The 12,500-nt window shown below is 39.5% G+C and overlaps 2 protein-coding genes and 1 pseudogene across 2 annotated transcripts; all 3 read left to right on the forward strand.

Moving 5' to 3' along the window:
* Positions 1 to 609: 609 nt before the first annotated feature.
* Positions 610 to 2,310, forward strand: LOC146628635 (E3 ubiquitin/ISG15 ligase TRIM25-like). The gene has a single exon (XM_085357064.1). The coding sequence runs from the start codon at positions 610 to 612 to the stop codon at positions 2,308 to 2,310; it is 1,701 nt and encodes a 566-aa protein (XP_085213190.1).
* Positions 2,311 to 5,300: 2,990 nt separating this feature from the next.
* On the forward strand, positions 5,301 to 6,377 carry brcc3 (BRCA1/BRCA2-containing complex, subunit 3). Its single transcript, XM_085357961.1, has one exon. It carries the CDS (start codon positions 5,365 to 5,367, stop codon positions 6,145 to 6,147), a length of 783 nt encoding a protein of 260 aa, XP_085214087.1. The 5' UTR covers positions 5,301 to 5,364; the 3' UTR covers positions 6,148 to 6,377.
* A 3,190-nt stretch (positions 6,378 to 9,567) lies between these two features.
* On the forward strand, positions 9,568 to 11,221 carry LOC146628637 (tripartite motif-containing protein 16-like; annotated as a pseudogene).
* Positions 11,222 to 12,500: the final 1,279 nt, after the last annotated feature.

Here is a 12,500-nt window from a genome sequence, read left to right on the forward strand (position 1 = left end):
GATATGGCTGACAGGCTGTGAGATTAATCTACATCTAGTGTAGCATTAACATAACAATTAAATGGGCAGTGAGTTCATAAGGGTTCAAATGGATTATTCGAGCCCATCACACTGTGCCACACATGGCAAAAGTAAAACATGATATCATGGCAATATTCATGTAAGGCTGACATAACTGGCTAAGTCCTGACTGGAGTGTTTAGGCATCATTGGCAAACTTGAACAGCTTCTATAAAAGGATAAAGTGTATTGCAAAAAATGAAAACAAACATGATGAATTAATTTTATGCGGCAGGAATGTAAATACATGCTGTCCCTTCCAGGAAATGGATGTGACTAACTCCTTAGTCATCTCCGGATTCCTGTTACAGCCTCCCCCACAGCTTTCATGTCTGCAACTTCCTGCCTCTTACTGCACTGGTGGAAAGGGGCTGGGTGTTGGAAACATGAACATATAAATGTTCATTCATTTCAGAGAAGCAGAGGCACATGACAAAGGAGAACTAAGCTTTGGTCTGTATTTTCTACGTGTGTGTGCCTATCTGTCTGTGCACGTTGGTGTGTGTATAAGAAAGGGAAACTGTTTCACATTCTGTGTCTCTTCGTGAAATGGAGCAGCAACATATTCAAGTAGAGAAGAAAAAGCTCTGCTGTTCGATCTGTTTGGATCTGCTGAAGGATCCGGTGACTATTCCCTGTGGACACAGCTACTGTACAAACTGTGTTAAACATCACTGGGATGAGGAAGATCACAAGAAAACCCACAGCTGCCCTCAGTGCAGACAGACCTTCACACCGAGGCCTGCTCTGGTGAAAAACACTGTCTTGGCAGAGTTAGTGGAAGAGCTGCAGATGACTGAACTCCAAGCTGATCACTGCTACGCTGGACCTGGAGATGTGACCTTTGATGTCTGCTCTGGGAGGAAGCTGAAAGCTACCAAATCCTGTCTGGAGCGTCTGGTCTCTTACTGTGGGCAACACTTCCACCCTCACTATGAATCCCCTGCCTATAAAAAACACAAGCTCATCAAACAATCAGGGAAGCTCCAGGGGAACATCTGCTCTTGTCACGGTAAAGATTTGAAGCTTTTCTGCCGCACAGACCAGAAGTGTACCTGCCTTCTCTGCGCAGTGTATGAACACAAACACCACGGCATGATCTTGGCCTCGGAAGAACGCAGTAAATGGGAGGGGGAGCTTGTTTCAAGTCAACAAAAGATTAAAAAGAGAATCCAGGACAGAGAGAATGATATGAAGGTGCTTCAGCATGAGATGGATGCCATCAATTATTCTGCTGATAAGGCTCTCAAGGAAAGTGAGGAGATCTTTACTCAGTTGCTTCATCTTATCAACAACATGAGGTCTGATGTGAAGTTGCAGATTAAATCCCAGCAGAAGACAAAAGTCAGTCGAGCCAAAGAGCTTCGAGCCAAGCTGCAGCAGGAGCTCAGGTGGCTGAGGAGGAGAGATGCTGAGCTTGAGCAGCTGTCACATAGAAAAGATCATGCAACTTTTATTCAAAATTACTCCTCTTTGACATGCATAAATCAGGGAACCGACCCACGCAGGATTAACATGCATCTTCTGCAGTACTTCGAGGACGTGACACTAGCTGCGCACAAGGCCAAAGAAAAACTACACACGATTTTTACCGATACTTCCACCAAAATTTCACTGATAGAGAAAGAAGTTAGTGTTTCAGTACCATCAGGAGAGCCTAAGACCCGAGCAGAATGTTTACAACACTCACAAGTACTCACACTGGATCCAAACACAGCAAACACACACTTGTCACTATCTGAAGGGAACAGAAAAGCAACTGTGATGAGTGAAAAACAGTTCTATCCCAGTCATCAAGACAGATTCACTGACATGTTTCAGGTCCTGAGCAGAGAGAGCCTGAGTGGACGTCATTACTGGGAGGTGGAGAAGAAGTCATTTGAAGTTTCAATAGCGGTTACCTACAAAGATATCAGAAGAACAGGGTATGAAAGTGGATTTGGAAATGATGACAAATCCTGGGCTTTAGAGTGTTTTCATAACAGTTATCAGTTCAGACACAATGCCACCAGCACTTTAATCAGAGGCCCTCAGTCCTCAAGAATAGGCGTGTACCTGGATCACAGTGGAGGTATTTTGTCCTTCTACAGCGTCTCTGACACGGTGAATCTCCTCCACAGAGTTCAGACCACATTCACTCAGCCGCTGTATCAGGGTCTTGGTGTTTTTGCTTCTTCTGATGCTCCTGCTGCTGCTGCTGCTGAGCTGTGCGAGCTAAAAACAATACTAGTGCCTGTAAGTCCTGTGTAAGTTGTGCTGAAAATCAGTGATTTCCATGAGAGTAACTGAGGGACAGGCAAAGACTTTAGGCAGTAAAAGATGTATTAATAGCAAAAAAACCAAACAAACAAAAAAGCATCTGAAGATTATAAATAAGGATATGTAACAATAATCTTGAAAACCATAACTAAACTTGAACAAAGACACAATTTGGGGACATAGCAGCTCAAGCTACTTGTGCTAAAAGTCAGTGATTACTGTAAAAAAATATTTGTGGACACATATGGTTGTTTCTATGGTAGAAGAGGGTTAAAGGCATAAAGAAAGCTTTTAGAAATAATTATTTGACCGTTTTATACAAAATACATAGATTCTGTCATGGGGACTCAAATGGCACTAAATAGTTTGAATGAACCAAACATAAAGTTAAATATTTTATTACCCATCACTGCCTGCATTGATTTAAATTTAAATAGTAGAAGCCTCACAGTGGGTCAATACAATATTTCTCTTTAAATTGCATCAAAGGTGATCCATTAGAGTCCAGTCAGGTGGCATGTTGGCCAGTTTTCATTTCAGCTTATCACAGCAGCTTTATCTTTGTCTTTGTTCCTGTTGTATAGCCACTAAAAGGGTGATGCTTTCAATGAACTGAAACAAAGGTAGGACACTTTTCTATGTAACCATGCTTCTGTGAATAATTTGACACAAACATATATATTAGAGTTAACATACTAATCTCCTAAAGAGAAGAAAATTCAGCAAAGCTTCTTCTTTAAAAAAAAAAAAAAAACTTAATATATCCCACCTTCATATTTTGCAACACTTCTGCTCTGCCTAAACAGAGTTGTGCTGTCATCTCCTGTTTACATTAGCAGGCATTCCTAAATCTCCAGAGCAATTAAATAAAGCAAACATGGAAGTGAGTCAACTAAAGTAAAGTGATAGTGGGTGTGGAGGGGGTGTCAGCAGGTTTACAGAAATCAGTTTGTTTTGTGATATGTTTTCTTTTTGATAACTAAACTGTTAAATCATGTTTTTTGTTTGTTTGTTTGTTTTAGTTTTTTAAACACATGTCAGGTTTATGATAATTATTAAAAAATAGAAAAGCACATTTAAACTTGGACTGAGCCGAGACTGGTTTTAAAACCAAGTGTAAAGAAGATCCAGTGATTTATTTCATAGTTTGCTAAAGCTCAAGACTTTGTGTGTTTTCAGACACAAGTCTTTTCTTCACATGTTTACACTCCAGTATTATTAGCTTAAAATACAAACTCTGTAGTCAAAGAGCAGTTACTTTCAAATGTATTTTAACATTTGCACAGTGAAGAGACGTTGCTTGAAATGTTTAAACCGTGTGTTTTGTTGTATGTGAATATTTGCAAAATCCTTGTTAAGTGTGTAACATCTTTTGCAATTAAAACCGTGATTTATAATCTTTATTTTCAATACAGAAATATGGATCTATTTTAAAGCACAGTATAATTTGTGTTTGTGTCTTTTACTGTAAAAACGATTTTAATACAGTTTTATTTTTAAATATTTGATTTTGTCAATGCTTTCCCTTCAGTATGAAGAATATGGCTTTGTCCTAAATGCTGTTACTGTGATGACTCTGCCATTATGAGCTTTAAATGGAGCCAGGAAGCATTTAATCACAATGCGTCTGTGCTAATAATTGGGTATTTATAACCATAAAGATGTACAAGACAGTATAGTTTTTATTGCTTATATTCAAAGCTTTTTTTTTTTTAATTGCTTCTTATATTCACCTTTATATTTTTGTTGGATGGGTCAAATGTTTAGCATGCAGGACACAAGAGATGAACAAATTTGTTGTGTCATTGTATGCAGGGCTGCTTAACGATGTGTGGTTTCTCTTAATGTCACCCCAAAGACCAAGTCAGGTAACATATTTGACAAGGTTTTATTTTGGCTTCTTCAGAAACTTGGGGGTGATTTTGCGTGTGCTTTGGACTCCGTTGGTTGTGTGGAATATTTTTGCGCTGCTAAGACAAAGTGTGTAAGAAACACAATAAAACTTGTAAAAGTTACATGCCATAAAGTGTAATTTCTTTACTGGCCACACCAAAAGTCCCCTCCCCTTCTTCATCTTCTTTCATAAATACCGTAAGATTTTTAATAAGTCATCCATTTGAATTCTGTTTATCCAAAAGCTCAGTTCATATTCTTAAAGAACTGTAATGTGATTCTTCTTGCATAAGTCATGCATTTGGTTAATACGTGGAATTAGAAGCGTGGCCACTTTGAATGATCGGTATGACTATGGCCCAGGGAGCTGCCGGTGTTAGGTGTCTACAAGGCTTTACTCTACTAGTGGGAGCCACTGAACTAATTAAGCTAACCGAGCATTTTAATGCACCTATCTTACAAAGAATATGGATTATTTGAGGCGCATTGGATTCATTTTTCAGGGTCAGGGGTTGATTGGCTGCAATGGTCTCTGCCTTGGGCCTTCCGTTTTTAATATAGTCTTTATAAAAATAACCTAGTATTACACATTGGATTATTGATAGGAGCAAATACAATATTTCTTGATTTAGAAACTGCATTTAGAACAATGGCCTAAATTGAAAAAGTCAATTTCCACACAGGCGTCAATTTTCGCAGTGAATCATGTTTCGAAAGACAAAAAATGTCAGCAAGAAATAAAGAATGAATGAATATCTGACGTTTTGTTTTTCTTTTCTTTTTTTCTTTCAATCGTCAGTTGAGAATTTTAAAACATTAAGCTGCTGGAGTGGGAACCTTCATATTGAAAGTGACAGAAAAAAATATATTTCCGACATTTTCTAGGTCGCATTTATTAAGCTTTAGAAGCCCTAATTTACCGTAACAATTCTATGCATATAACCTCCGCAGATATTATTAACTGTACAATGGAGTGCCTCATTAGTTAATCGTGATAATAAAATAAAGGTACCGAAAGGCGGAACCCTTGTGTAAGAGGGCTGTTGCACTTACACGGAATGTTTTGGCGTAGAATGTAAGAACGCGGAAGTACGGCTGTGTCTCTCGGATTTGTTTATTTTTTCCTCCTTTTACCGAATTTAAGGGAAAGTAATGGCGGTGAGCGCAGTCCACCTGGAGTCCGACGCCTTTCTGGTGTGCATGAACCACGCGCTGAGCACAGAGAAGGAGGAGGTGATGGGTCTGTGTATCGGGGAGGTGGAGGTCTCTCGTATTGTCCACATCCACTCCGTCATCATCCTCCGCCGCTCCGACAAGAGGAAAGACCGGGTGGAAATCTCCCCGGAGCAGCTGTCGGCGGCCTCCACGGAGGCGGAGCGGCTGGCAGACATGACCAGCCGGCCGATGCGGGTGGTCGGCTGGTACCACTCCCACCCTCACATCACCGTGTGGCCCTCCCACGTCGACGTGCGCACCCAGGCCATGTACCAGATGCTGGATCAGTGTTTCGTGGGCCTCATCTTCTCCTGCTTCATCGAGGACAAGAACACTAAGACGGGTCGGGTGCTCTACACCTGCTTCCAGTCCGTGCAGGCGCAGAAGGGCTCCGAGTACGAGCGTGTGGAGATCCCCATCCACGTCTTGCCCCGCGAGGCCATCGGAAAGGTGTGCCTGGAGTCGGCCGTGGAGCTGCCGAGGATCTTGTGCCAGGAGGAGCAGGACACCTACCGCAAGATCCACAGCCTGGCGCACCTGGACCCCGTCACCAAGATCCACAACGGCTCTGTGTTCACCAAGAACCTGTGCAGCCAGATGTCGGCGGTGAGCGGGCCGCTGCTGCAGTGGCTGGAGGACCGGCTGGAGCAGAACCAGCAGAGCATCTTGGAGCTGCAGCGGGAGAAGGAGAAGCTAATGCAGGAGCTGGCGGCTCTGTGAGGCATAGGACAGTCCGGAGATCAGTGCCAGCTGTCTGTCCCAGAGGACAAGAACAATGTGCTGCCTTTATTTGAGCTTCTTTTCTGTTTTCCTACCATCCAGATGTCTGGGTGTTGAACCTCAATACTTTGAGTGAAAAGTTTCAAACTGTTGATATTAAATGTCTGCTCACTATTGAATTCTGAGCTGTTTATTCATAATTAGCTATAATTTAAAATTTTCTTCAGAATACTGACAGGTGTCCCACTTTATGTGGGACTGCACAGCATTTTAAATGCTTGTCTCCATGCTGCATAGTGTCGCACATTTTTTGATTGGCTCCAATCAAAATTAAAACATGCAAGCTGCATAACATGTTGCAGAAAAAAACGTGTGCTCATCTCTGGATAAATCCATACTGAAATGAGACAGAATAAATTGGTTGGTTTTTGCAATGGAAAAAAAGGGAAGGCTATGAAAAGCAAGCCAAACTTTTTTTGATTTTATGGTTACTGTATTAACCATAAAATGTATGTATGTGTGTATATATATATATATATATATATATATATATATATATATATATATATATATATATATATATATATATATATATATATAAATTAGTATCATGAATTCCTGTTACACACCAAAACAAACTTACTATAACGTGATTGTCGCAGATGGGTTGATATTGGAGGGGTATCATAATTAGCAAGCCCCACCACAGTATAGTTTCTTTCATATGAAAAATACAGAATGTGTATATTTGCAGATACACAAGTTATGGAAAAACAAACAAACCAAAGCAAAAAAAGAACCACAACACCATTACCAGCAACATTACTGTCCTGGGTTAGCCCTGTTTTCTTCATTCTTATACTTATTTAAAATTAGGTTTTTATATTTTACTTTAAACTGTTTTATGTTTTGACTGTCTTTTATTTCTTCTGTTAGACTGTTCCATAATTTAACTCCTGCAATTGAGATAGACATAGTTCTTAAAGTTGTTCTACCACTTTGTATCTTTAAATTCCATTTCCCTCTTAAGTTATACCCACCTTCTCTTTCTAGGAACAATTTACAGATTTCTTTTGGAAGCAATTTATTTCTTACTTTATACATTATTTGCGCTGTTTTAAGCTTCACCAAGTCTTGGAATTTAATAGCTTGCATTTTGACAAAGAGTGCATTTGTATGGTCCCTGTACCCTACATTATTTATTAATCTAATGGCCCTTTTCTGTATTATAGTTATTGTTTGTGTGTTACTTTTGTATGTGTTTCCCCAGACCTCTACACAGTAGCTCATATATGGCAGTAGTAAAGCACAGTATAAAATGTGCAGTGCTTTCTGATCCAACATATGCTTTGCTTTCCCCAGGACGGCAATGCCCCGTGCCAATTTCCCCCGAACATAAGTAATGTGTGGCTTCCAACAGAGCTTGTGGTCAATGATCACCCCAAGAAATTTTATTTCATTTACTCTTTCTAAATATACATTGTCAACACATATTTCTACTTTGATGTTTTTCTTTTGGTTTCCGAACAACATAAATTTGGTTTTATCTAGATTCAATGATAATTTATTTATATCAAACCACTTCTTTAATATCGTTAATTCCTGTGTGATCATCCCCAAAACCTGTGGCAATTCCACACCTGAACACAGTATATTTGTGTCATCTGCAAATATTACAAACTTTAAAATCTCCGATACTCTGCAGATATCATTTAAGTACATAATAAACATTTTTGGACCCAGTACTGAACCTTGAGGTACTCCACAAGCTATATCCATCAAATTAGATTTATATTCATTTATTTGTACATATTGTTGCCTATTCCCTACATAGCTTTTTAACCATTCCAAAACCACTCCCCTAAACCCGTACTTTTCCAGTTTTTTTAATAGAATTTCATGATTAACAGTATCAAACGCCTTCTTTAGATCTAAGAAAACTCCGAGCGCATACCTTTTATTATCCATACATTCCGTTATCTTTTCCATTAAATCTATCAGTGCCAAAGCTGTTGATCTGTTGCTTCTGAACCCATACTGACTATCTGTCATTAATTCATATTTTTCCACAAAACTGTCAAATCTTTTTATGAAGAGTTTTTCCAGTATCTTAGAGAACTGGGAGAGTATTGACACTGGTCTATAGTTTGTAAAATGATGTCTTTCACCGGTTTTGTAAATGGGAATAACTTTAGCAACTTTCATTTTTTGTGGAAAAACTCCTTTTTGAAACGACAAGTTGAATATATATTTTAATGGTTTTACAATACCATCAATAACTGTCTTTACTGTTACCATATCAATATCATTCCAGTCTGTACTGGTTTTGTTCTTAAGTCCTCTAACTATGTCATAAATCTCTTTCTCTTCCACTGCTCTTAAAAACATTGAGCTACTATTCCTTTCAATATTTTCACCAGTGTCCCTTTTTATTCCATCAACCTTTATTTCTTCTGCCAGTTTTGGCCCTATATAGGCATAGGCTTTACTACCAGTACAGTAAAGCATACCTGGATATACTTACTGTACTGGCTGAGTGCTGGAGCTTTTTAAGTTATGGGTACACAAAACTTTAAAAATTCCAGCAACACTTTCTTTTGTTTTTGATGGTTTCTTAAGCTTTTCTAGTCACTGCCAAGAATGTGCATAAAAGGAATTAATACACACTTTTGAATGCCATTTCTTTTTCTGGGATTTATCAGATTTATCTGTTTGGATCTACTGATCCTCTGGTTATTCCCTGTGGACACAGCTACTGTATGAACTGTATTAAATGGCACTTCGATGACGAGGATCAGATCATGTGGTCAAAAAGTCTAAGTCAAAATTCTCAGCATTTGCAATTACAGCTTCTTAAGTCATATAGATATTTTTAATATTCTACTTCTCAGAAATAATTTACGATTTCCAGCTGTGAATTCCATCTTTACATTTTTTAACATTATATACTAGAGGGAACTTGATGAAATGACCAATATAGATATACGCCCAGTAGCAGAATATCTTGTAGTTATGTTTTACTCCCCTCTGGTGGCCAAATTAAACACGAGCGTGCATATTTAATTAATACTTTAATTTGTTGCTGATTAAAGTATTTTAGAGTTCATTTGGTGTTAAAATGACACTAGATGATCAATAATTCTTTTTAACTGCATAAAAATGAATGAAAGGTTTAATGAACCTGCCGCACAAAATGAAAACAGTATATATATGATAAACACAAATCATGCTGTTTTTAAATTTATTATGCATAAAATAAAATGACCTAAAAAACAAACAAACAGTCGTTTTAGTTGCTAAGTCGTTTGGTTACTGCAGGGTTAATCTGCCTGCTCACGTCTCAGTTGCTACCTGTCAACTTTTGTGGGAGTCTGAATCCTTCCTTCTCCGCTCAGAACTATTCACACTCTGAGTGGGGAAATGGCTGATCAAGGAGTTCAGATTGATGGCGACAAACTCTGCTGTTCAATCTGTTTGGATCTACTGAATGATCCTGTGACTATTCCCTGTGGACACAGCTACTGTATGAAGTGTATTAAAATTCACTGGGATGGACAGGATCAGAAGCACATCCACAGCTGTCCTCAGTGCAGACAGACCTTCATAGCCTGTCCTGAAGAAAAGCACCATGTTAGCAGAGTTGGTGGAGGAGCTGAAAAAGACTGGACTGTATACTGTTCCTGCTGATCACTGCTATGCTGGACCTGGAGATGTGGCCTGTGATGTCTGCAGTGGGAGAAAGCTTAAAGCCATCAAATCCTGTCTGCAGTATCTGGTCTCTTACTGTGAGCAACATCTCCAGCCTCATCATAATGTAGACGCATTAAAGAAACACAAACTGGTCGACCCCTCCGAGAAGCTTCAGGATACCATCTGCTCTCGCCACAATGAGGTAATGAAGATTTTCTACCGCACTGATAACAGATGTATCTGTTATACCTGCTCCATAGATGAGCATAAAGCCCACGAGACAGTCCCAGCATCAGCTTAAAGGACTCAAAGACAGAAAGACCTCGATCCATGTCGTGAAAAAATTCAACAAAGAATCGAGAATAGAAAAAAAGACGTGAATTTGCATAAGCAGGAAGTGGAAGCCATCAATCAGTCCGCTGATAAAGCTGTGAGGGACACTGAGAAAATATTCAGTGAGCTGATTCTCCTCATTGAGAAAAGAAGCTCTGATATGAAGCAACAGATCAGAGTCCAGCAGGAAACTGAAATAAATCGAGTCAACGAGCTTCTGGAAGAGCTCGAGGAGGAACTCAATGAGCTGAAAAGAAAAGATACTGAACTGGAGAAGCTCTCTCACACAGAGGATCACACCCAGTTTCTGAATATGTTTCCACTGCTCTCAGATCTCAATGAATCTTCAGAGTCACGGTGTCCCACAGCCCGTCATTTGCTGTATTTTGGGGATGTGCCGGCTGCTGTGTCAGAGGTGAAAGATAAGCTACAGGGCATTCTTCAGAGGGGATGTCAAAAAGTTTTCGCGGACAGTGATTAATGTGGATGTGTTGGTACCACAACCAGAGCCCAAAACCAGAGCTGAATTCTTAAAGTTTTCAACTCAGCTCACACTGGATCCAGACACTGTAAACACGAGGATGTTATTATCTGAAGAGAACAGAAGGGCAACATTTGTTAGTAAAAAACAGGCATATCCAGGTCACCCTGAAAGATTCATGAATAGGTCTCAGGTCCTGAGCAGAGAAAGTCTGACTGGACGTCACTACTGGGAGGTAGAGTGGAGTGGGTCTGGTATGTATGTAGCAGTCGCATACAAAAGCATTATGAGAACAGGAGATGAAAGTGAATTTGGAAATAATGATAACTCCTGGGCGTTAAGGTGTTCTTCCAGTCACTATGAATTAAGTCATAAAAGAGTATGTGAATGGTTTTCAGGTCCTCAGTCCTCCAGAATAGGAGTGTACCTGAGTCACACAGCAGGTGTTCTGTCTTTCTACAGCGTCTTTGACACCATGATTCTCCTCCACTTAGAGCTTATCATTTCTTGGGTGCAGACTTGTCTGCTGTGTTTAGTGAGCTGGAGCAGATGGACACTGTTACAGAATGAAGAGTCAAATTACAGCATTTACATTTATGTTAGACTACTTTTAATTAACTGCTTTAGCCCACTTACAGTGAAAATTAAAAAAAAATCTAGTCATTGAACTGTGTAGCATGTTAACACTATTGGAAGTAAAAATAACTTGAACTCCAATTTCGAAAACATAACTTACTTTTTTCTTTTTTTTTTATAAAGCTCTGACTTGTATTATGAGTATGAGTCTGTGGTCTGGGAGAGAGTCCTGTCTGCAAAATATAGCATATAATGACCAGTGCTGGGCAATTAATTATATAGTTACTTCTTCAAAAAAGTAACTCAGTTTGGCAAACAACAAAGTTTTTTGCAGCTATTTTTTTTTAATGCAGCCAAGGCATTTTTAAATAAACATTTTGTAGTGAAGTAGATTCTGGAGTAGGATTTTACATGATGTCCACAAACGCACCACTGACATCCACACCTTCCCAGCCGATAATTAGCAGGCTTATAAGAAACAGCTGCGCTTCACTACAAGAAGGAGGCATTTGGCAGTCTGGTTTGCACTATACTGCTGCTGTTGTCTTGTCAATTATGTGATGCTTTTATATTTTTTTTATATAACAGTACTTTGGGGTGTAATTGTTTTATGTAGATCTTTTATTAATGTGCATAACGTTTTATGCTTTGTTTTATTGCTTTAGTGGAGGTGCGGCCGCTTGCTGAGGGGCTATAGGCACGTGAGGTGGAATCCCCTTCCCGATGCATGCGAGTGTACACACCGGGCATAGGTAGATTGCACCATTTAGAGTTTAGTGTGAGTGACAGTGAGGTCTGCAGTGAAGTTACACGGGTGAGTAATTGGTGGCACCCTTGGGCACTCCTCCCTGTAGGTTTCCTCCTCAAGTGGCCTGTCTCCACTATTTTGTTTAGTTATTCTTTTTATCATGCTGTGATTGTTTTAGGGTAGCATCGTGGTAGGGAGTCTGGTCATTTTAATCATCGTTTGTTAATAAAGTGTTTTAATTAACTATTTTGCCGTCTCAACCCTGCTACCCTAGGTGCCTTCCTGATTTTATAGTTATGTTTTTAGTAGTTCCTCTTAATAAATTTTGATTCGTAAACTTCCTTTGTCTCAACTCTGCCGTTAATAACGAGTCTGTGGGCTTTGGTAGCCAGTGCAATACGTACATTGGCTAGAGAAATATTTCCTGGGGCGTAACGACCTCCCCCAGGTGGCGTTGTCAATATCTTAGTTACCGTCCCCGGTTATTCCTCATCGCGACACCACAATCTCAAACTATTTACAGAA

The sequence above is a fragment of the Diplotaxodon limnothrissa genome, linkage group LG7 (genome assembly GCF_057381915.1).
Source record: "Diplotaxodon limnothrissa isolate DT_005_m linkage group LG7, D_limnothrissa_male_GT1.1, whole genome shotgun sequence".
In the NCBI taxonomy this organism is placed as follows: Eukaryota; Metazoa; Chordata; class Actinopteri; order Cichliformes; family Cichlidae; genus Diplotaxodon; species Diplotaxodon limnothrissa.